The sequence below is a fragment of the Caretta caretta genome, chromosome 2 (genome assembly GCF_965140235.1).
Source record: "Caretta caretta isolate rCarCar2 chromosome 2, rCarCar1.hap1, whole genome shotgun sequence".
Lineage (NCBI taxonomy): Eukaryota > Metazoa > Chordata > Testudines > Cheloniidae > Caretta > Caretta caretta.
In genome coordinates, this window is record NC_134207.1 from 122,672,830 (window position 1) to 122,697,076 (window position 24,247).

Genomic DNA, 24,247 nt, shown 5'->3' on the forward strand with positions numbered 1-24,247 from the left:
CCCCCGCTCAGCAAGCTCCAGCCTTGGTGAGAGCGGGGAGCCGCGGGGAGGGGCGGTGACCTGTCCTCCACCTGTGAGACTCGTCCTCCCCCTCCCCCTGCCTCGCACACACAAGGAAATGCAGCTCCACTGGCTTGGAGTGGAAAACAGGGAGACCCGGGGGAGCAGCCAGGGGGGAAACTTCAGCTAAAACCTCTCGCTCACAGGCCCTGGGTGCTGCCGCCGCCGCCGCCGCACAAGTGAGGAGCTTTAAAGACTTTTTTAAAGAGGGGAATGGGAGAGAGATCGTGGGGAGGGTCGGGAAAAGTGCATGGGGCGCGGTCTGGATTTTCTCGGGGAAGGAGACTGTGCAGCCAGGGATCTAGAGGCTGGGTTTTTGTGGACTAGAGCATGGCCGGGGTCTTACATGGTGGGGATTTGGGGGGGGGGGGGGGGCGTCATGCCAGAGGAGCTGGGGCTGGGTTGGACTCTCTCCGAGAGTGGCCCCTGCTGGTTGGGGAAGAGATAGGTGTGACCCTTTCTAAGTCCTGCACCTGCTGTTTTTGTGTTTTTTGTTTACTAAGCACTTGATTTTCCCAGAGGACCGAGCTAAAGGGTGTGGGGCATTTTCCTCTTCAGAGGGGGCTCATGGGGTTGAAATTTTAGACTAGGAATCCAGACTGGTAGATGTGAAAATCAGTCTATCCCTTTTGCAGGTAAGGAAATTAAAGAGCTGAGAAATATAAGTCAACTGTCCCCAGATCACACGGTCAGAAATGGGCAGAGCTGGGAACTAGGGCACGTTAGGATAGTAGGGTACTGTAGTTCCACAGCTAAGGATTCAGGCACGGTATATGCGCCCCAAAACTACAGCACTGAGGCGGAGTACAGAATGAATATTCTGAGCCTGTACACGTACACAAGTTAATTAGTTGGACAAAACTAATTTTAAAGTGAGAACTTTAAATTTATCATTCTGTGTCTCTGAGTGTGTACACAGAGCCTGCGTAATCTTAATGGACAAATGAAAACTTTTCATAATTAAAAGTCATTGAAATCTCATGTATTGGCTACATTAGAAGAAACTGTGGTCATTTTTTGCCACTTTATAACTGTCTCCTTCAGCAAAGAATTTCACAAAGGGCCCATCTTTCAAATTAGCTGCAATCTCCTTTTGTTCTCAATGAAAGTGAGGCCACAAGCTGCTCTCAGGAAAGACAGTGGCCCACTGTCAAAATGGTCATAGCATTCCTTTGAGAAAAATGGAAGTGAAGCCGTTCCCTGCCTTCAGGGAAGATGGTGGTTCCCCATTTGTCAGCCATACAACCTTAACTCCTCCCTTCACTGTCACCACCAGGGGAAAAATGAGGAGGGGAGGATGGAGGGGATGTTTTTACAAATCAGTTACATCTAATTTGGGTCTAGAAATATTTATGCATTAATCACAATTGTTTGGTTGTTACATGGTATCCCTACACAGCTGAGTTGAGGCATGGAACTATGTGGTTATTACATGTAAACAACCTTAACACCTTGGGATTCCTTTTAAGGTTAACCTTACATTTGAATTTCCTAAATTTATAACATTGATTGTTGGAGGATAATTACAACACCTCTGTCAGGGTTCCTTCCCCACTATGAATGCTAGGGTACAGGTATGGGGACCCACATGAAAGACCCTCTAAGCTTATTTCTACCAGCTTAGGTTAAAACTTCCCCAAGGCACAAAGTGTTTGCCCTTGGATTAGGTAAATGCTGCCACCACCAAGCAATTTAACAAATAATCAGGGAAAGGACCACTTGGAGTTCTTATTTCCTCAAAATATCCCCCCAAATCCTTACACCCCCTTTCCTGGGGAGGCTTGAGAATAAAGAAGATGAGCACAGACCAACCTCGGGTTTTTAGGAATGCTAAAAACCCCAATCAGATTCTTAAAAAAAGATAAAAGAACAACTCTGTAAGATTAGAATGGAAGATAATCTCACAGGCAGTCAAATTTAAAACATAGAAAATCTCTCTAGGCAAAACCTTAAGTTACAAAAAGACACAAAAACAAGAATACACATTTCCTCCAGCACAGCGAAATTCACAAGCCAAAACAAAGAAAACCTAAAGCATTTTCTAGTTAGATTACTTACTAACTTTATAGGAGTTGGAGGGCTTGCTTCCTGATCTGTTCCCGGCAAAGGTATCACACAGACAGACAAAAGCCTTTTCCCTCCCTCCAGATTTGAAAGTATCTTGTCCCCTCATTGGTCATTTTGGGTCAGGTGCCAGCCACGTTACTTGAGCTTCTTAACCCCTTACAGGTAAAAGGACTTTGCCTCTGGCCAGGAGGGATTTTATAGCATTGTATACAGAAAGGTGGTTACCCTTCCCTTTATATTTATGACAACCTCTAATGTATTTTACCCTAAATAACTGAGGATAATGTACTCTCAATCTTATCCCATGTTAATAGTTTAGTTTTTTTGGGAGGGGGGGCACGCGTGTCTGGGCACATAGCCTAGGTTGAAGCACAAGCTATAGACCAGGGTGGGCAAACTGCGGCCCAGGGGCCACATCTGGCCCTTCAGATGTTTTAATCTGGTCCTTGAGCTCCCGCCAGGGATCAGGGTCTGGGGCTTGCCACATGGCTCCTGGAAGCAGTGGCGTGTCCCCCCTCCAGCTCCTACGCTTAGGGGCAGCCAGGGGGCTCCGTATGTTGCCCCCGCCCCAAGCGCTGGCTCTGCAGCTCCCATTGGCCAGGAACAGCAGCCAATGGGAGTTGCAGAGGTGGCACCTGCGGATGGGGCAGCGCACAGAGCTACCTGGCCACATCTCCACATAGGAGCCGGAGAGGGGACATGCCACTGCTTCTGGGAGCTGCTTGAGGTAAGTGCCACTCGGAGCCTGCACCCCTGAACCCCTCCTGTGCCCCAACCCCAGCCCTGATCCCCCTCCTGCCCTCTGAGCCCCTTGGTCCCAGACCAGAGAACCGTTCTGCACCCCAACCCCTCATCTCCAGCTTCACCCCAGAGCCCGCACACCACCACCCCCCCCGTGTCCCAACCCCCCCCCAGTCCGGAGCCCCCTTCCACACCCTGAACTCGTTCTTGGCCCCACCCCAGAGCCCTCACCCTCTCCCACACCCCAACCCCAATTTTGTGAGCATTCATGGCCCGCCATACAGTTTCTATACCTAGACGTGGTCTCGGGCCAAAAAGTTTGCCCACCCGTGCTATAGACAGAACTATAATCCTCCCTTTAAAGGGCATTTGTGTTCTCTCCTTAAACATACTAGCAGGGATAAATTTTGCTCTCAGATGTACATGGCTCCTAGTAAAGTCAGGGAGAACCACATATGCACACAATGCAGACCTAAATAGGTAGGTGTGCATTTCCTATGCTTAATGTCTTATACAAAGACACCATTACAGGAGTCTTGAGATATGCTTTATATAAGAACACAGGAGGACGATATGCATTGTCCTTGTACTCAGGCTAGGAGAGAAGAAAAATCTGTTTAAATACCTGTACTGTTGAACGCAGAAAAGTCAAAGTTACTTGGCAATGGAAAAGTAAAAGGAAGGGAACTTACTTCCTTGTTGAGAAGCTACATCTTACTCATGGACTAAGGACAGCTTCCTTACCCTCCCCTCCCTTCCCCAACACTGTACTTCTCAATCACTTTACTGAAATCCTAACTAATTCAGAGGTGATCATTTTGTGTAAATGCTGGTCAATGAGTAATTAGAACTATAAACTGAATTGGTTTTATCTCTCTAGCTCAGAAGAGTTCAGCAAGAAGAAATACATGTGAAAAACAAGATGGCTGATGCTGAGACACCTCACCTCAATAAGCAGCACCAATATTATGAGAGCCACAGATCTGACAGACACCATGAGGAGAGAAGAGCTAAAAAGCCATACCCATTCAATGGAAGGTATGTCTCCTTTGTCCCTCACTATGGGGTGCGGAGCTTGTTTGTTTTACATTCATGTTGTGGTTATTACAAATACCAGGAAAGACATATTCAGCTTTGAAATTCAGAAATGTGAATATGCCACATTCAGAACTGTGACGGAATTATTTTGCTGTTGGAAGTTTTAAGGAGTCTAATTAAACATTCTTTGACTAAAGAACTATGTTGAGGGAGAACTAGGTCATGTGGGCTGGCAGGAAAGGAAGGCGGTGAGGCTGAGTCATGGAGGTGGAGAAGGAAGATGGGAAGAGCTGAGTTGTGGGCATGAGAAGATGTGGCTGGGTCATATGACCAAGGAGGGGGGTCATGGCCTGGTCTTCCCAGAGGTTACAATTGGAGCAGGCTTGTCTACAGGCAGAGTTGCACTGGTTTAACTGAAGATGCTGTTTAATTGAACAGATGCTAAGGCTGAGTGAACACTTTTTTCAACTAGGAACAGGTTTAAGCTAAACCAAAATAAACTACTGTAAACATGTGTAGTCACTCTTTAGTAAACCAGTGTTAGTGTGTCAGCAAGGCCTCAATGTCTGCGGTAGATGTGGTGCAACATGTGAAGCAGCTAATGGTAGGGTTGCCAACTTTCTGACTGCAGAAAACTGAACACCCTTGCCCCCTGCTGACTCCATCCCCCACTCCCTCCATCGCTCGCTCTCCCCAACCCTTGCTCACTTACTCATTTTCACCAGGCTGCGGCACTGGGTTGGGGTGCAGGCTCCTGCTGGGGATGCGGCCAGAAATGAGGGGTTCAGGGTGTGGGCTCCGGCTGGGGGCGGGTGGGCTCTGGGATGGGACTAGGGATGAGGGGTGCAGGAGGGTGCTCCAGGCTGGGGCAGGGGGTTGGGGTGTGGGAGGGGGTGAGGGCTCCAGCTGGGAGTGCGAGCTCTGGGGTGAGGCCAGGGATGAGGGCTCCAGCTGGGAGTGCGAGCTCTGGGGTGAGGCCAGGGATGAGGGCTCCAGCTGGGAGTGCGAGCTCTGGGGTGAGGCCAGGGATGAGGGGTTTGGGATGCAGGAGGGGGTGAGGGCTGCAGGCACATCTCTGCAGCTCCTAGGCAGAGGGACGGTTAGGGGGCTCTGTGAACTGCCCTCACCTGCAAGCACCACCCTCACAGCTCCCATTGGCCTTGGTTCCCAGCCAATGGTAGCTGTGGAGCCGGCACTTGGGGTGGGGGCAGTGTGCGAAGCCTCCCCAGCCACCCCTGCACCTAGGGGCCACAGGGACATGTTGGCCACTTCCAGGAGCCGTATGGAGCCAGGGCAGGCAGGGAGTCTGCCTTAGCCCCGCTGTGCTGCCACCTGGACTTTTAATGGCCTGGTCAGTGATGCTGACCAGCATCGCCAGGGTCCCTTTTTGATCCGGCATTCCGGTCAAAAACCAGATGCCTGGCAACCCTAGCTAATCTAGAAGTTTGGGGTGGCTTCAGAAACTGGCATGTTTTGCGCTCTCCCTGTCCAGCCCTTCCAGCCTAGACCATACTGGGGTGCAGCCTGGCTTATTCTTCTGCATTTGACAGAGGAAGAGACTATGAATTTTCAGGACCATTAATAAAATAAAAAGGGGAGGATGCAGGGGAGCAGAATGATTGTAATTATGGTTTAAAAAGGCTGAAATACTGAAGTCTTTAAAATCTATATTTAACAGGGAGGAAAAAAAATATTCCAACAAGACAATCCCTGTAACTGATGGTAAAGAGGAGAGGGAATAAAATAGGTAAAGAATATAGGTTTCAGGGTAGCAGCCATCTTTAAAATAATCACCCGGTCCAGCTGATGTGAATTTTAAGATATTAAGAAAATTTGCTGATGAACTTACTGTACCACTGACAATTTTTGAAAGGATGTGGAAAATTGGGAAGGAAACGGTTTTCATCTGAAAAGCAAAATACTTTGATACAAAATGACATTTCAGTGCATTAGGGGAGTGTAGTTGTGATGCCTAGTGATCCCACTCTTCTCTGTGGGTTTAGCTTTCTGGCCAGGCTATATTTCCCATGATGCCCCATGGCCATAGAGTCCTATAATAAACACACCACCTCCCCTCACCAAGATGGGAGAAAGTGTTGCATCATTGGACATGTAGTCCAGACTGAGAGTCCAACCCACAGAGAAGAATGGGAGCACAGTGGACAGGAAAAGAAACTGCTAGAAAATTACAAAAGTATCAGAAAAAGGCTATATTTCGTTTGGAACTTGTATCACTCTCTCTTTTTGAATATCAACGTTCCTGGCAAGTAGCACAGTATCAGAAGTATTAAAGGGATTGCTTTCGAGTTAGCTGAGAGATTTTATAAACAGTTTAGTTTGTCAGGCAGCTCCTCAAGATCCAGGACAAAAGTCAGAAAATTTTTGATTAAAGTTAAAGAACTAGAGTGAAAAATCACTTAATTCTCTAGAGAGTGAAGATGCTTTTGCTTACACATCCAGGTTAACTGATATTTGTGGATTACGTTAAATTCATGGAGTTTTAGGAGGACAGAGAAATGTAAAAGAACCTAGAGATCAGAAAATGAAACTAAATTCAGTTGAGGAAAAATGCAGGCTAATAGACCTGTGGATAAGTAATCTCAGACAGATGTTCAGTTGGAAGGAGAAATTTTGACGCAATAATGCTGAAGGGAATCTAAGAGTAATAAGACACCATATTAGACATGTTCTGTTCTATACAGTTTTTTATTCCATCCTCATAACTTATAGTGGTGGAGAGCCTTTCAGTAGTGCATTGAAATATGTGCAATATCGGTCACATGAAGTCCATTCTCTCATCCTCCTTGAGGGAGGACTGTGTTTTAGTTGTAGGGAAGCATTGTGTTTTGGTTTGATAGGGCTTATGTTCACGCTCCTACGTCTGTACATTAGAGAACACAGGTCAGAGAAGCATGCTTTCCACTTAGAGCAGAAGGTGTGAGGCTTGTGATAATCCTTACTTCCCTTGGGAATTCTTGTGATGATCCTTAGTTCCTGCAGGGATTTGTTCTACAGTTTCAAACCTGCCCCCAAGAAAGCTGTCTCCTGCACAGATTCTATCACAAAGGGGGGGGGGGGGGGGGGGAATGTAAGTTCTGTTGTGACAGAGGGGTGGAGTTGTTGACCACTGTCCTCATACCAGAGCTTCAGGAAATCTTTTAGCTCTCCTGGGTCCAAGCCATTTTGATCCTTGAAGATAAAGGACTAAGACCTGGAACTTGCTATTCTATGGGAAAAGTGGCAGACAGGTGTATTAATAATAGCTTAGGTTACTGAGGAGATGTACTGCACTAGCTGGACTAAACTAAGGACTAATAGTTTCGTGCCCCAGCGTACTGCATTGCTGTAGTCCAGCTGAGGAAATGAATGAAGTCAGGCCAATATCTGCCAGGATGGGGTATAGTTTCCTAGTCCACCATAAATGGTAGAAAAGCATTATTCATAGATGAGTTTACAGTATGATAAGGCAACAAAATGGCCAGCGCCATTTTGGATACGCAAGCAGAAAGGCGGTAATCATACGCATTGACACTGGTGCTACCACAGCTGGAATATTGCATTCATTGCTGTAGTACAGGAAGATATTCTTAAATTGGAAAGGAGTTCAGAGAAAGGGGGAGAGACTAGATCCTACCAGATCTTGTAAAATTGTAAAAAGGAGAATGTGAGTAGATACAATGTTACTGTCATGAAATATTTTATATTCTGGTTTTAATGCCATGCTTTTGTATTCTTGTAAAAGAATCATTGTGAAATGCAGTAAATTGCAAATATGCATGAGATACATTGCTTATCCACAAATTGGTGGTGCTTATTTACAGATTTGTTTGTTACGTGCAAATGTTACAGAAAACTTTAGCCTCTGGTTTGTCCATGGGCTGGTAATTGAGTATTTGCTTGTCATGACAGATGAGTGATCACTGGTATTTAGAAACAGAGTTCCACCCACTTCCTCTTTTCTTTTTGCAAATTACACAAAAGCATTAGCAATAGTTGAATGGACTTACGAAGTGAATAATTAAAGTTTTTCAAAATCGCTGAAATATTCACAAAACATTGTGAATATTTATTTGTGCAAGCAGGTGATACATTTCACGAACACTCTTGCAAACAGATCTCATTTGATCAAATGTCTGTAAACAAAAGGGATCACTCATAGCAGTGAAGCAAGTCAGTTAGCAAAAATTCCAGAAACTAAAACTAATACTCTTTTGATGCACTTGTCCAAAAATATTAGACTGTGCTGTCTCCTATAGATAATCCTTTACTCCTATCCCATTTGCAGATCAACACAAGGGATTCCTGGCAACCAACACTCGAGACCTTCTACTGCTAATTCAGACCTGTACCAAAAAAACACACTATCAACTCATGAATATATCGATTCACCATCACATTATAATCCTGAGAAAGAGACCTTTTCAGAGAAATGTAATAACCTATGCTCAAAGAGAGGTATGTGGATTTTTATTTTGGCTTACCTTCCATGTGTCTCTTCACAGATTTATGTCCTTGTTTCAATCAGACATCCTGATTCATAAACACAACAAACTCAGGCTGAGGGACAAAAGAGGGAGGGGACTGAATAACAACGTCCAGGGAGACTAATTCATGAATGGCATAGCTGCCATTCAGTTATTGGTCCTATTAAATGTCTATGGGCCAGATTTACAAAGATGTGCCTGAAGATGCAAATAGGCCCCTAGTCAGATTCACAAAAGTACCTGAGTTTGGCACCAAACTCCCACTGACTTTCAATGGGAGTTAGGCCTCTAGGCTGCTTAGATGCTTTTGTAAATTGCTCAAGGCACCTATTTGCATTTTTAGGCCCCTAAGCCTTTATATGCCACCTTAAAACATGGAATTTTGCGTTAAGGAATCACTCTGAATCATTGGGCCCAAGATAGAGAGCCAGAGCAAGTATGAGTGACGGTACAGCCTGGTAAGTAGAGTACCCAGGGGCCAGTCCTCCTGCTCCAATGACTTAAGTATTTATCCACAGTGGAACAGCTTCAACAGGAGAGCTTGTTGTATAGGGAGCCTAGGAGCTAAACTTGGGTTTTGTGAATCCAGTGATTTTCTGGGCACCTAAGTCTCCTGATGAATCTAGCCATATACGGATTTAATGATAAATATACGCAGCTTGGTTGGTCTGGAATAAGCCTCATCGCTCCTGTTCTCGTCAGACAAGCAGAACTGGCATCTTTCTGTTTTACGATAGTCTGTTTCTCTCTGGGGGTGTTGCTGCTCCCTTTAGACATTTTCTGTGGAATATCTAGAAACTGAGGTATCCTTACCACATGAATTATCTCCACCATCACATGTTCAGACTCAGGAAATTAGCACCACACAGCTGAACACTCTTTTCCCCGATTCTGAAATAAGCGCTGCTCAGACCAGAACAGGGAGCCAAATAACATCTTCTCCACGGCTGTTTCCTGAGCAACACCTAATGCAGGGATCTCAAACTCAGTTCACAACAAGGGCCACATGAGGACTAGTACATTGGCCCGAGGGTCACATCACTGACACCTTTTCATACAAAGTTACAAAAGCCCCTCCTGCTCCCAGCCCTGCCCCCACTCCACCCCTTCCATGAGGCCCTGCCCTGCTCCACCCCCATCCCAACCCCTTCCCCAACTCCTCCCCTGAGTGCCTTGTGTCCCTGCTTCTCCCCCCTGGAAAGTCCTAAGTGCAGCCAAACAGCTGTTTGGTGGCGGGAAGTGCTGGGAGGTAGGTGGAAGAACGGGGACACGGCGCGCTTGGGGGGGGGTTGAAGGGAGCTATGGCCGGCCACAGGAAATAACTCTGTGGGCCGCATGCAGGCCACGTGTTTGAGTCCCCTGACCTAATGTGTGAATTGAGAGCTCCTGCTATCCTATTGTTTTACTTTCTACTCTCACCTTATTCCTCTGTCTTCTATTTTGTTTAGCCATCCATGACCAGGCTAATCCTTGCACACTTGGCTTGCCAAACTAGTCACAGCAAAAAGATTCCCAAATGACCAGATCTCTCAAGATCTTTGCCTTGCTCAGACCAGAGAGATTTTTTCCCCCTCAGAGCTATGGTTGCCAATCCTCCAGGATTGTCCTGGAGTCTCCAGGAATTAAAGATGAATCTTTAATTAAAGATAATGTCAGGTGACAAAACCGCCAGGAATTCAGTCAGTCAAAGTTGGCAGCCTACTCAGAGGCAGGGGATTAAAATGGGGGCCTAGAAGAGGCCAATTGGTTTGTGCTATGGCCTTCCAAAAACTGAACTCCAAGCACTAGAGAAAGGAACTGCATTTTTCCATCTCTTGCTGTTCTCTCTCCTCCTTTTGTGTTCATTGTTTAAAAAAAAAAAAACAACCCAGTACTGGAGTCAATAAAAGAAAGCTACCACCTAAAACTGACTTTTCCCCGAACATTTGATGCCACTTAAGTTTTCAGTTTTTTCTCTTTAAAGCAGTGTGTGGAGGGAGACAGAAGAAATAAGAATAGTAGTTAAAATATCCTTACATTCTATTTCTAACATGTAGGTAGGAGCAAGGCACACAAGAGGATCCTCTTAAAGAAATTTAATTTTTCTTTCACCTGGTTTTTCTTTTTCTTTTTCTTTTTTTTTTTTGCAGGATGGGGCTCTTCCTTTCCTTAAACTTTTGTTTTTGGAAACACAAGCCTTTTCCTATTACATTTTTATCTTTCACCCCCTAGATATCACACATTTTCAAGACTTATGGTTTGCAGTCACAATAATTTTCCTGAACTATATCATCCCTTTGACCTTTTCAAGCCACCTTTATCCGTTCGCCTCTTTCCAGCTGTCAAATGAAAAATATTGTGCAAAACAAATGGATCTAATTCCAAAAGTTTCTTAAAATTCAGAAATTATAAAAATTATTGCAGAGAAATACTGTTTCTTGTGATGCTAAAATGGTCCATACAGATATTGCATTATGTATCAAGACAAAACCATGCCCCTCTTACTTTATTAAAATATAAAACCTATCAGAGCAATGTATCTGTATCAAGATCTGTTTCATATTGCTTTTATTATTCTGTCAAGTACAATAGTCAAAATGTGAATTAATACAATTATGTGAACAAACTATGGTAGCTAACTATATTAATACTGAGTAAGGCAAGATCTGTTATTACCTGTGAATCCCATTCTTCCAATCACATTTACCTGCCTCAATTTTAGATATCATTGGTATTCAAACTAGCACCGCCTGTGAGAGGATGGTACTGCTCTAGGAACTAATGACTAATTACTCCCAGTGTAATTTTTGGGGAAAAGCGTTGAAGGCTTGACAAACCAATGGATTCGATGCAGCAAAAAACTATATAATAGAATTAGCCACTGACAAATTATTTTACAATATTGGTATTTGATGACAATATACATTAAACAATCAATTAATAAATGCTCAGCTAAAGTGCAAAATAATCAACCTAACAATGTAAAAAAAGCTGTTTCAAAAAGACAAAATCCTTTATATATTAATTTATACTGACTTGAGATATTATCAACTTTATTTAAAAAAAATCAGATATCTGATTTTTTTTTTATCTGGTGTTGTTACAAGTAACATGTAATGCCACTATAACTGGAAGAGTCTGTACTCTTCACTACTTTTCTGTTATAAATCTTGTGCACTTAATAGCAGTGTGTGTATATAACTTTACTGTCCTCCCCTGTATAGTCAGTTTCCCCCATTTGCAAGGATCTTTCAGAGAAGGAGAGAAAACCATTGAAAAAATAGGAAAGTGAGATTATCCCACAAGGATTGGTAGGGGATCTTGGGGGACTAGTGTTAACACCAAAAATTATTCACCTTGAGATGTATTTTAACTGACTAGATTTCAAGGTAATGGTGCCTCTAAAAATCCCATATTTGATATGGGGATATGAAAGAAAAATTTACAATGATGGTGACACTTAAATGAAGACTTACTGTAAATTAAGGAACTACTTTTTGCAATAGTTACTTACAATTTACCTAATACACAGCATTTGTAACTACTTTTGAAATTTCTCTTAATTTCATTAAATGATAAAAAGCTCAAAATCAAAACAAAAGTGTTTTGTTTTGGGTTGAATGAAACTATTTGATCTGAAACTAAATCTCTTTTTAATATTTTGGAACTGCCAGAGAACTGAAAAATCAGCTCTTTGCACAGCTTGATGTTCAAAACACAGTATCAGCACAAATTATTGATCTTCCAAGGGTGTGCTGGGTATTGCCTCCATTTTCAGAGATGGGAAAACTGAGGCTAAGAGCTGAAGTGACTTTCCTGCTGTGGCCTTGGGTGACAGTAGCAAAGCGGGTATGATCTACTAGGTAGACATTTGATACTACTCCATGATGTCACTAATTTATACAACCTCTAAAAGGAAAAAAGAATGACACTGTCCATTATGCTTGATGGACCAAACTAGAATGGATCGGTTAAGTTCACAACTTTTATTATGCCCATTTAGGAGTATCTTGTTTTTTATGATCATGTCAGGCTGAGATTCCCCACACTTGAGCCAAACTCCTAACAATTAGAATAAAAATAATTATTTCCTTTAACAAATATAATCACGCTCAGAGGTAATCACCCCAACAGACTAGTACTGTTCCCAGTCAGCTTACTTATGTATTTATTAAGTTTAGCTATAACATTTTTCCTGAGAAGAGGATAAACTAATGAAAGAAAGAGAAAGAAAGAAAAAGAAAAAGAAAGAAAGAAAGAAAAAGAAAGAAAGAAAGCATATTGTGTAACAGGGTCCACTGTCGCTGCTGTGGCATTGGTTCTACAACCTAGGTTTTCCTGATTTAACAAGATGTCCCAGCATACAGGTTCCCCTGGCCTGCCCCAACTTCTGCCAGGGATGCTAATTCAAAAGCAGTAACTATCAGAATATCTTCTAGTTACTAAGGACCGTTTAATAAAGTTCATTTAGGAGGAGCGATCGTAAAAAGAGCTGGGGAAAGGTGCCTCTCTCATGCCAACTCAGCATATTTGTTCCAGCACCAGGGAGATATTTACTTGACACCTTCTAGAAAGAGCTCTGGGTGAAAAATCTCAGTACTTGAAACACACAACAGGAAGTGCTATTGCAAGTGCCCAGTGCTAGTTAAAATAACTGTAGGCCTCTCTGTGACCTTCTCCTCATCTGCTTCAACTTCAATGCAAAATTCGTCCCTGAAGCAGTCATAGAAGCAGCAAATAGGGAAAGTGTTCAGAAGCCGTTCCCACTTTTGTAGGAAGTATCAGGGAAAATAGTGGATGGAGAGAGTAAGTAGAAGGCAGGACCTGGAATAAGCTCAGGCAAGAACCATGAAAAAGGTTAGGATGTCCTGATCCCCCAAGTGGCCTGAAGTTATTTGCCATGTTGCTCTCAGTCCATATGATGCAGCTACTGCTTAGCGCTATGTGGTACTGGAGCATGAAGTTAATATCATGCTAGCACTCCATCACTTAGGGACCAGTATTGCCTGGACAGTCCTGCAAGTCCCAAGTATGCCACAGATGCAGTACAGGCATGAGTTTCAAACTGTAGGACTTGGAGTAAGTTCTTGGCAGTATGGGAAAACTGTTCCTATGGGAGAAAATGGTCTCTGGGGCAGGGCGGATGTGGGGAATAGAACAATCCCTGCATATGAACTTGAGAATTACCAGGATATCAGGAGGAGTCACTTGAGGCTTCTAAGCAAGATTGTTATCTTCACTAACAAGGGACATTTTACAAAGATTAAAAGGATAGTGCTATTGCTTCTCTTCTGACTAGAGCGGATACATCAAATTTTGTAATTTTCCAAATTTTGACTAATTTTTCTCTGTCAGGAGTTAGGCATCTGGATGCCATTTGAATTCAGTGGTATTTAGGTACCTAACTCCCTTAGGCTCCCTTGAACTTCCCAGGCTCAGTTATTAATTTTTGTCATTACATTGCCTCCTGGAACCTGAGTGCTTTTTAAGTATTACCCCATTAGAGATGTTTTAGCAAGATCCATAGAAAGAAGAGCACCACTGGAAAGGGAACATCTGAACTGCAGGGTGGGTGGTTTTTTACATAGTATGTTTTCTATTGGTCTGATCCTGCACCATTAGAGACAGCGGGACTTTTGCTGTTGATGTCAATAGCAGCAGGATCACACCTCATGCATATGTACACGTAAGGTGTACAACACAAAAACACACTCACGTGAACATGCAACTTTATTGCAATATGGAGGCATCCAGCTTTATTAAATTATTTTTAGAATGTTACCTTTCTAGGTCTGCTGCTTTCTTTTCCTTCGTTACCTCCCACCCCGTCCCATTTTTATAATGGCCTCCTCTCCTCTGTCTGCCCTTTCATTCTGTTCCTCTTCATCCTCCTCACCTGTTTTTGCTTTCACTGACGTGTCCCTTCTTTCCCTTGGTGTTTTTAAAAATCTCTCCTTTCTTCTGTCAGATTTTCTTAACTTTCCATCTCCCCCGTCCTCTCTCAATCCAGCTGCTGCAGCACAGAGGCGACTGTAAAGCCTCAAGCCTCAGCAGTAACTTTACTCTGTGGAGTGCAACCTGTTTATTGGCAAGAGTGGTTCTACATCCGGAGTCCTTTGTAGAACTGTTTGACTCCTGCTTCTGCAATTGCATTTATGTTATCAGAATACGGGCCTTTTTAAAAAGTTACGTTTAAAAACCAAAAGCCAGCCTCCTTTTTTTAAAATCTCTGTTTCAAATGAGAGAGACTCTCTGGCTCAGGGAATTTAAAATGGGCTGTTGAGCTATTTAACCCTTGAGCTGACCAATTCACATCTGACCTCTCTCTCTTCCCTGCTTTTATAACAGCCCCTAATGGAGCCTGCCACAGGAACAGCTCATGTGCACAGGGCTGCAGATTTATGCAGTAGCTCACTGGCCCAAGTTTTCACATTCAGTTCAGCCACCACATATATAGCGTGGCACTTACGGGGCCACCAGTGAATACTGCCCAACCCAAATACAGTAGTACACACTGTTCAGGTGAGGGTCAGAGTAGGCAGACAAGTAGGGAAAGAGGAGCAAAACACAAAGTTTTAAAAAAAATTCACAGAAGTGAAAAACAGGAGGAGGAAAAAAGAACCAAGAAGAGGCCGGGGGAGGGGAGGAAGTGACAAGTATTCCGGGACATGATGTAAGGGATGAGGTTAGGTGGAGTAGTAACTAGAGTTCAGTTTCAGGTACAGGGGAGCTATAGACTTACCTGGTCTGGGTGTGGTCAAGATTTCATGAGGATTTATGAAAAAGTCCTACCAACTTTCATAAGGAAAATCTATCAGGGTTCAACAGAAATTGAATATCCATCTGCAGAAACTACTCTAAAATCTATATAATAGTGATACACCTTCTACACAAATTTTGCATCATGCATAAATAGTGCCATTAAAATATAGAACAGTTACATTATTAAATTCTACAGAACTTTTCAATAAGGGTACTATTAAAAGATACACTGTTTGATCCTTGCAACACAAGGGAGAGTCTGTTGACTTCCATGGGCTTTGGCTTAGACCCTGTGTATTTTTTAGCTTTCATGATGAATGTTATCTTATTTTTTTTTAAAAATTCAATACCATTAGTTGAGATAGTCCAAGATTATTCTGAAGTTAAAAAAGGGTCATTTTCCTTTAAGGCTTTCAGAATGGTCTTCACATTCTACACCACAGACTGCAACAATACATCTTCGTTTAACCTACCACAGAGGTGGGCAAACTGTGGCCCATGGGACCTTCCTGTCCAGCCCTTGAGCTCCCGGCTGGGGAGGCTAGCTCCCGGTCCCTCCCCAGCTGTCCTTCCTCCCCTGCAGCCTCAGCTCGCCATGCCGCCAGCACTCAGGGCGGCAGGGCCATGAGCTTCTGCCGGGCAGCGCGGCTGCGAGAGCCGCCGGCCTGCCCCGGTGCTCAAGACTGCGCAGCAGCGTGGCTGCCGGTCCTGGTTCTCTCAGCGGCATGGTAAGGGGGTGGGGAGTGGGGGACTTGGATAAGGGGCAGGGAGTCCCGGGGGGCAGTCAGGGGATGGGGAACAGAGGGTGTTGGACAGGCGTGGGAGTCCCGTCAGGGGGCGGGGATGTGGATAGGGGTCGGGGCAGTCAGGGGACAGGGAGAAGGAGGGGGTTGAATGGGGGGGGGAGGTCCCAGGGGGGCAGTCAGTGGACAAGGAGCAGGGCTGTTGGATGGGTCAGGAGTTTTGAGGGGGCAGATAGACAGCAGGGGCCAGGCTGTTTGGGAAGGCACAGCCTTTCCTACCCTGCCCTCCATACAATTTCAGAATCCTGATGTGGCCCTCAGGCCAAAAGGTTCTCCCACCCCTGACCTACCAGGTTCATAGACTCATAGATATTAAGGTCAGAAGGGACCATTATGACCATCTAGTTTGACCTTCTGCACAATGCAGGCCACAGAATCTCACCCACCCACTCCTGCAATAAACCTCTCGCCTATGTCTGAGCTATTGAAGTCCTCAAATCATGGTTTAAAGACTTCAAGGTGCAGAGAATCCTCCAGCTAGTGACCCAGGCCCCCCATACTGCAGAGGAAGGTGAAAAACCCCCAGGGCCTCTTCCAATCTGCCCTGGAGGAAAATTCCTTCCTGACCCCAAATATGGCGATCAGCTGAACCCTGAGCATGTGGGCAAGATTCAGCAGCCAGATACCCAGGAAAGAATTCTCTGTAGTAACTCAGATCCCACCCCATCTAACATTCAAGCTCAGAAGTTTCTCATTGGAGTCTGTTTTGGAAGCTTCAATTAATATGCGAACTTGATACTAATAACTTGGGTTTGAATAGAGACTGGGAGTGGCTGGGTCATTACACATATTGAATCTATTTCCCTATGTTAAGTATCCTCACACCTTCTTGTCAACTGTCTAAATGGGCCATCTTGATTATCACTACAAAAGTTTTCTTCTCCTGCTGATAACAGCTCATCTTAATTAATTAACCTCTTACAGTTTGTAGGGCAACTTCCACCTTCTCTGTGTGTGTATATATATCTTCTTACTATATGTTCCATTCTATGCATCCGAAGAAGTGGGCTGTAGCCCACGAAAGCTTATGCTCTAATAAATTTGTTAGTCTCTAAGGTGCCACAAGTACTCCCGTTCTCTTTGCGGATACAGACTAACACGGCTGCTACTCTGAAACCTGAAAGTAGACTAGGCAGCATAGACTTTAACACACGGTAAAGTGGAATGTCAAAGCCACATAGGCTTTAACTCACCATCTTAGCACGAGTTAAACTCTGCTTTGTTTACACTAGACTATTAGAAGGAGTTAGCTAGCATGTCTTAACAGCACACCTGTAAATCCTACTCTAGGCAAAACCTGAGACCTTGCTGCTTGACGTGGAAATACTCAAGCTGCACCACATGCTTAGACTTTAAGGCCAAAAGGGATGACCATGATCACCTAGTCTGACCTCCCGCATATCACAGTATACAGAACCTCACCCACCCACTCCTGTGGTAGACCCAGAACATCTGGCTGAGATACTGAAGTCCTCAAATCTTGATTTAAAGACTTCAAGTTACAGAGAATCCACCACTTGCACTAATTCAGACCAACAAATGACTTGTGTCCCATGCTGCAGAGAAAGGCAAAACCCCCCATTCCCTCTCCCCCACACCCCTTCCTCCCAGGTTTCTGCCAATGTGACCTGGGGGACAATTCCTTCCTGACCATCTATATGGTGATCAGTTAGAGCCTGAGCACGGGGGGCAAGACCCACTAAATTGGCATGTTTAGTGCTCATTCCTCAGCAACAGTATCAGGGCTTGCATCTACACCAGGAGTGGGCAAACTTTTTCGCCTGAGGGCTACATTGGGTTTCCAAAATTGTATGGAGGGTTGGTTAGGGGAAGCTGTGTTGCCCCAAACAGCCAGGTGTGGTCCAGCCCCCGCCTCCTATCTGACCCGCCCCCCCACTGCTTCTCGCCCCCTGCCCCATCCAACCCCCCCATCCCCTGATGGCCCCCCAGGACTCCTACCCCATCCACCACTTCCTGCTCCCTGTCCCCTCATCCAACCCCCCTCTCATTCCTGATTTGCCCCCTGGAACCCCTGCCCCATCCAACCCTCATCTCCTTCCTGACTACCCCCCCCACCCCCGTTCCCCACCCTCTGGCCGCCCCGACCACTATCTACACCCCCCTGCCCTGACCACCTTCCCCAACCCCCCCACCCTCTATCCAACCCCCCCTGCTCCCTACCCCCTTACTGTGATGCCTGGAGCACTGGTGGCTGCAGCACTGCGTGCTGAGGCTGTGGGGGAGGGACCGGGGGCGAGCCTCCCGGGCCAGGAGCTCAGGGGCCCGGCAAGAGGGGCCCGCGGGCTGTAGTTTCCCCACCTCTGATCTACACCCTTGCTTGTACTGGTGCTGAAAGTTGGAGACTAGGTTTAAACGAGCAAACACCAAGCCTTGTGTACATAGGGGATTTTTTGTAATATTTTCTTATTGTTCAGAATAGTGTAGCTCTGCAAGTATTGGTGATATTGCAAGCTCTTGTTCGGACAAGGTGCATCAGCTGGTATTCTCACCACAGGGCCATGGACTCCTGCGCAGTGTAACCGACGTGGGGTGTTGAAACCGACAGTAGGCTGAGCACACTAGAGCGCCCATCGCACAGGCACCTGCGTGGCTGCCATGGGAAAATTTTACAAAATGTACCTCACATAAGCAAACTCCTACCTGGGTGGAACTGGAGGGCAGTGGCAGGAGCAGCAGCTTGGGAGTTTCTCTTGGAGGCAGCAATAAATGAGATCAGAGAAGGAACAAGAGGGGCTGAGAAACCGTGCAGGGCTTGGATAGAGTACTCTGATCAATGTAGTATGTATACTTTGAGGGAAGTCAGACTGAGAAGGGCTCTTAATCCAGAGTTCTAATCTCCATTTGCCCCTCAGGTTTGCTTTAGCTGTTTATTACGTAGACAAAACCTAGCCCTGTAATTCACAGCTGCCTGTTCTGCCCTGGAGCAGAATATTTTTTTTTCTTTTATTTAGGAGAGCTGTGGATATTTGGCCATTTTACAGTCAGTCTGAATATATTGCAAGTAACTGGGTCACTGGAAGACTGCGTGTGTTGTTGACTCAAGTACAGTGAACTTGGTTCCATGAAGCCGAGCCCAGATTCCTCAGAAAGTCAGCATTGTGGGAGTTCAGTGTTAAAATCGTACAGACACACAAACCTGTCTAACCTGAATTTCTTGCCTTTGTGGAAATAGAATTCACAACCTGCCATAAAGCAACTCCTGTTACTGTCAGAGATGGTTACACATGTAGTGACCTCAATCCATGACCTCTCCTGCTGGACAAGGGCCAGATCTGCTACCCTTACTCATACTGTAGTACCTTACTCCAGGAGGAGTCCCACTGAAATCAGTGGGTCAGAATCAGGCCCATTGCAATTACATAGTAAGCTATAGGCACCGCAACATTGTAGATTGGGTTCAGTAATTTTCATGCTGTTGTACAGCTCAATGAAAAGGTCTGGAAAACCCTGGAAGAGCCCAGTTGGTTCTGCACCAGGAAATCCCGAAGTGCAACAAAGGTTTCTAGAACAACACAGCCTAGCAAGAGGAAGGATGTTCCATAGTCTAATCCTTGTTGTGCTGCTTCATTCCTTTCTTTGCAAGCTAATACAGATCTGACAGCAACAGAGAGCAGCTGGCTAGATAACAGCAGGGAAATGCAACACAGATGAATTTGGCAGCATAAAGTGAAAGTCTGTAGGCTTCTTGCGATTTGTGTCCCACTTTGTAATGGCCAGTAAATGCAGGACCATTTTGGCAAGCTTCTTACATTTAGCCTGTATTCACTTATTGCTGCAAAGAATTGTGGGTGGGGGTAAGAAGAGCCTTAGAGACTCAGTAATTACATTCAGAAGTTAGGAGGTGCAGCATGTTTGCTACACTACGGGTTTGGCCTCCTGAAGCTTCAAATTTAACTGCAATAAAAGGTTTACTAAGCTTAGTCTGCCCTCTAGTGGTTAATGAGCTGATCATTACTACTACATACATATTGAAGGACTAGCTCTGCACAGCACAGAAGCAGACACACTATGTTAAAGTATTTAATATTTTTCAAATTCTACATTATAATTATTTACTTAGACCCATGAAAAATTCTTCACAACTTCACATTTACCATCCTGGAGATTTTAAAATATGCAGTAAGATCTAAAATACCACCTACATCACACACTAAATAAAACAGTGGTATTACATGCATCACTGGCTCGAACCAGCACTTTACAAGACCTTGAATTCATTGTTTAAGGTGATGTCATCACATAAGATTAACACTTAAATTCTGTACGGTCTCTTCCTCTAAGACTATTTACATTTTAGGAGGCTCAGTGCTTGAAGTGAGCAGGATCCAAACTACAGCATTTTTTCAGAAAAAATAAACAGTCCTTTTTAATGGAGTACGACAAAACAGTAAAGACTGAATTAGTAAGTAGAAAAAATGTAGATTTAATAAAAACAGGCCATTTTATTTGGTCAGGCCTGTTTTATCCATGTTTTGAGAGGTGGGAGAGTATCTAAACAAAGACAGAAATACCTGAATTCCCTAGAGGTACTGGTTCAATGCCTGACATACAGTTCAACATTGCAAGATAGATAAACTGAGTTCTATGCAGTCTTGTGTATGGGTGTTAACCTTTGATATGAAAGCTGTCTTCCCTGGATGGACATTAAAAATCCTATTACACTTCCTTGTACAGCAAGGTTTTGCCTTGGTGATCTTGAGCAAAATTCTCTCTCCTCCCAAACTGTTCTCATTTTCCAAACACCAGGATGAAGGTATTTGTTGTGCTGTGTGGATATATTTTGTAAGCCACTTTAAGATGAGCTACATGTTATATTTATGACTTATCTTGCATTGGGGAGCAACCAGCTGATTAAAATGCCCTTTTGAAATGCCAGGATTCAGTTGGATTGCATACACTTAACATGCAGTTATGCTCCAGGAAGTGATATCCGATGGACAGCCATCAACCCCTATAGCCTTGCTATGGAAAAGTTACATGTAGTTCTGATTTTTAAAACACTTTTAGAATACAGATATATGGCCCACTACTAGAAGCAGGGGTCTGGGAATCCTTTCTACAAAAAGGTCCTTTTCCTGTTAGCTTGGTGATGGATTAGAAGATAAACGTTAAATGGTATCTCTTCATAAAATTGCCATTGCAACGGTGGATGGTTTGAAATTGAAGAACTTCAGCTTTACTTTTGTTACTTTGTGACAGACAAACAAGAGTCAAATTATCCAAATGCTGTTCCTTTAAAGTCCATGCCATTATTTATTTATTTATTTTTAAACAAGAGGAGGAAGATGGTCAGCCTAGAAGAACTTTTTCATACAGTTTTAGCTTTTGAAAGTGGGAGTTAAGTAAGACAAGCCAAGAATCATAGGATTTACTTCCCTTTAAAAGGAGGTCAGTTGAAGCACACGGGTTGAACAAGTGTCTCCTTAAATATGATTTTAAAAACCCTGTTTGATTTAGATTAGATCCAGCAAATAAGAGGCCAAACATTTTTAAAAACAGGCTCCTTAAGTAAGGTTGCTAAATGCATGCTTAGGGATCCAGTAAATGGCCTGATTTTTTCAAAAAAGTCACTAAGAGCTTGGAGATTTTTAAAAAAATCTTGTTCACAGTTTTGTTCAGATGGACAGCTCCAATTCTGTGTGGTTGTGTGTCAAGCAGCTAGAGTACCAAATACAACCTGTTGGTGCTGTTACCTTTTCTTCATCACAGCACAAGCAACACTGTAAAAATCTTCATGAATTTTTCTTGCATGATCCACTTATCAAGTGCACTATCAAATTACAGAAAAAGAAGAAGAAAAAGCCATCTTGCTCAGGCTCTGAAATACATTAATTAAAGTGAAAGGAGGGCTTTTTCTGTAGCCTCCCCGAGGAGAAAAGCTCAATATGATCTCTCTGTAGTTTAAAATGTCTTGGTTCCCTTCCCCCCCACCCCCGCCATTTACACAAATACAATATTTAATTCATTCACCCTTTTCTTCCTGCAGGTATTTTGAAGTTCGTTGAAATTACCGTCAACATTCTAGTGCTGATCTGTGTTGGAGCCTCCCAGGCAGCTATTGCAGGCTTCACTTCTATGGGAGGTTTGGGAGTGGGCTCTTTCAACATTGGTTCATTTTACAGCCCATTTGAAGGAACCGAGTTCCAGGAAGTGAGAGACCTGGACATGCATTTCAGCCAGATGAGAGCCCCTTGTGTGTATGGGGGAGTAGCCTTCAGCCTGACATTAGCAGCATTTACACTCCTGTTCCTTGTCGTTGGGGCAAAACCCATTGATCGCCTCTCTGTGAAGATGCTTGTGGCAGAATGTGCCTTTGACATGCTGGCTTGTATGGGGTATATTGCAGCTGTTGGCCTTTACTTACACTTTATCATCCAGGTGAACTCCACAGACACATGCAAGAAGAGGGAAAGACTGTATGCACGCCGTGGGTACACCTGGATGAACTGCGAGGTTCAGGGGGGTGATGCAGCTGTCAGCCTGTTTGGCATTGTTGCTGCTTGTTTGTACTTCCCAAGTTCTGTGATCTGTGCACTCACCATTCGAAATGTACGGGCCTTTCGGAGCCAGATGACCAGGACTCAGTACAGCCTTGAGAACAGCTACAGAGAGAGAGAATACCAAAAGGACTACAGAAGCCCCAAAAGCACTCACAATGCACAGACCTTAGCAACACTGGTGTAGAATCTGTCATGGAACTCAGTGCAGTGCCAGGGAGCATAAACTCCAGTGATGGGCAGACACCAGATCTGATATTTTTAGGGGTTTTTTTAGTACAGACCATCTGTATCATACTGAGCATAATGTACACATGTACAGCATTAATTGTTGATTTTATGATGGACTAAAAAGTCCTGAATGTAATAAAATGTATACTTTGTCACAATAAATTTTATTTTTAGATGGTTGCACCGATTACTTCAGTCTATTTTCAGTGTAAAAATATATACTGTTTCAATAGTTCAACCCTGCTCAGAGCCGATCCAACTGACTCTAGTAAACACCAGCAGCATGTTAACACTGGGGGAGCTGAACTAGTTAATGGTGGTGGGAATTATTTTTGTTAAAGTTTCCTTTGTATAGATGTAACCCCAACTAGGAGGGTGGGAATTTCATTTCTTCTTCCCCTCCAGCTGCCAGCCCATATAAGAGGTTAATAATCTATCAGCGCTTCCAGCTAATAGATTTAGGCCCCTATTCAGAAAGGTACTTAAGCCTAACTAAGTTTGTGAGTAAGTCCTGTTGACTTCAGTGAGGTCTACTAACAAAGATAAGAATGTTTTTAAGTATCACACTGAATCAGGGCCTAAATTGCTACTTGACTCCCTTGCCTGGGCTGCTACCATGCTACTAATCTAGGGAAAGGCTTTCAACTCCCACTATCTATCCAAAGTGACCCCCATTTACACACCCTGATTACACTGCTCCCTGAGGAATTTTGCAGACAGGAGTTAACTACAGTTCCAAACGCAATGGTTTTTTATGTCCACATAACTGACCCTAGTGGAGTTAATCTGAATTTACAGTGAAACATCAGAACTGGGCCCAATAGGTCTGAGTCAGTATTCCCCTGAACGAAGGGCAGTTTGCAAACTTCAAAACACAGGAATGAGGGGATGAATGCTAGACAAATACATACATACACTTGAACATACTGACTCCCTTTGGGTATTAAAATCAGGTTTTTTCCCCAGAGAAAAGCTGTAACCGAGTGACATATGCACATGCCCCTCCAACATCTTTGCATGAAAAACTCTGAAGCACAGCAGTAATTAAACACTCCCTGGGTCAAAAAAATTATCATTTAAGAAAACATCTTCAAGAGTCCTCTGTCTGCAGAGCAAACAGATCACTGTACAGCAAAGATGAAAGGGAAAGCAAAAGCGTTGTTGAATCACATCATGATTATGTCAACATGTGGAAAAGGCTATTATCCTAGCTGTGCTCTTTCATCCAGGCAAAGCTGAAAGCAGAGTCATTATTCAGATGAAGCCCTCTTTTCATACTGGAATAGTTTGATATGCAGCCACATATATTACAATAATTATTGTGATGTTTGATGTATAATCCATACAAACAAAATGTTAATATTAAGTTCTGGACTGTGCAGATGTGTCTGAATGGACTTAGCAATAATATTTAGTGTTTGTATAAAGCTGTATGTGTTCAAAGTACTGAACAGATGTTAAATTAAACCTCAGAATACCCCTATAAGGTGGATAAATGTAATCCCCATTTTACAGATTGGGGAAAACAGGTGAAGTGACTTAACCAAACTCCTCAATAAATCGG

The 24,247-nt window shown here is 43.9% G+C and overlaps 1 protein-coding gene across 1 annotated transcript; it reads left to right on the top strand.

Annotated features, from left to right (window-relative positions):
- Nucleotides 1-2: 2 nt before the first annotated feature.
- Nucleotides 3-22,863, top strand: LOC125632068 (MARVEL domain-containing protein 3-like). Its single transcript, XM_048839724.2, has 4 exons — nt 3-239; nt 3,749-3,906; nt 8,192-8,361; nt 21,942-22,863. Exons 2-4 carry the CDS (start codon nt 3,791-3,793, stop codon nt 22,637-22,639), a joined length of 984 nt encoding a protein of 327 aa, XP_048695681.1. The 5' UTR covers nt 3-239; nt 3,749-3,790; the 3' UTR covers nt 22,640-22,863.
- Nucleotides 22,864-24,247: the final 1,384 nt, after the last annotated feature.

Excerpts from the sequence above, each read along its gene's own strand:
- LOC125632068 (XM_048839724.2), top strand. The coding sequence starts at position 3,791 with ATGGCTGATGCTGAGACACCTCACCTCAATAAGCAGCACCAATATTAT. Across the intron at positions 3,907-8,191 it reads CCATACCCATTCAATGGAAG|ATCAACACAAGGGATTCCTG; the intron begins GTATGTCTCCTT and ends TCCCATTTGCAG. Across the intron at positions 8,362-21,941 it reads TAACCTATGCTCAAAGAGAG|GTATTTTGAAGTTCGTTGAA; the intron begins GTATGTGGATTT and ends TTCTTCCTGCAG.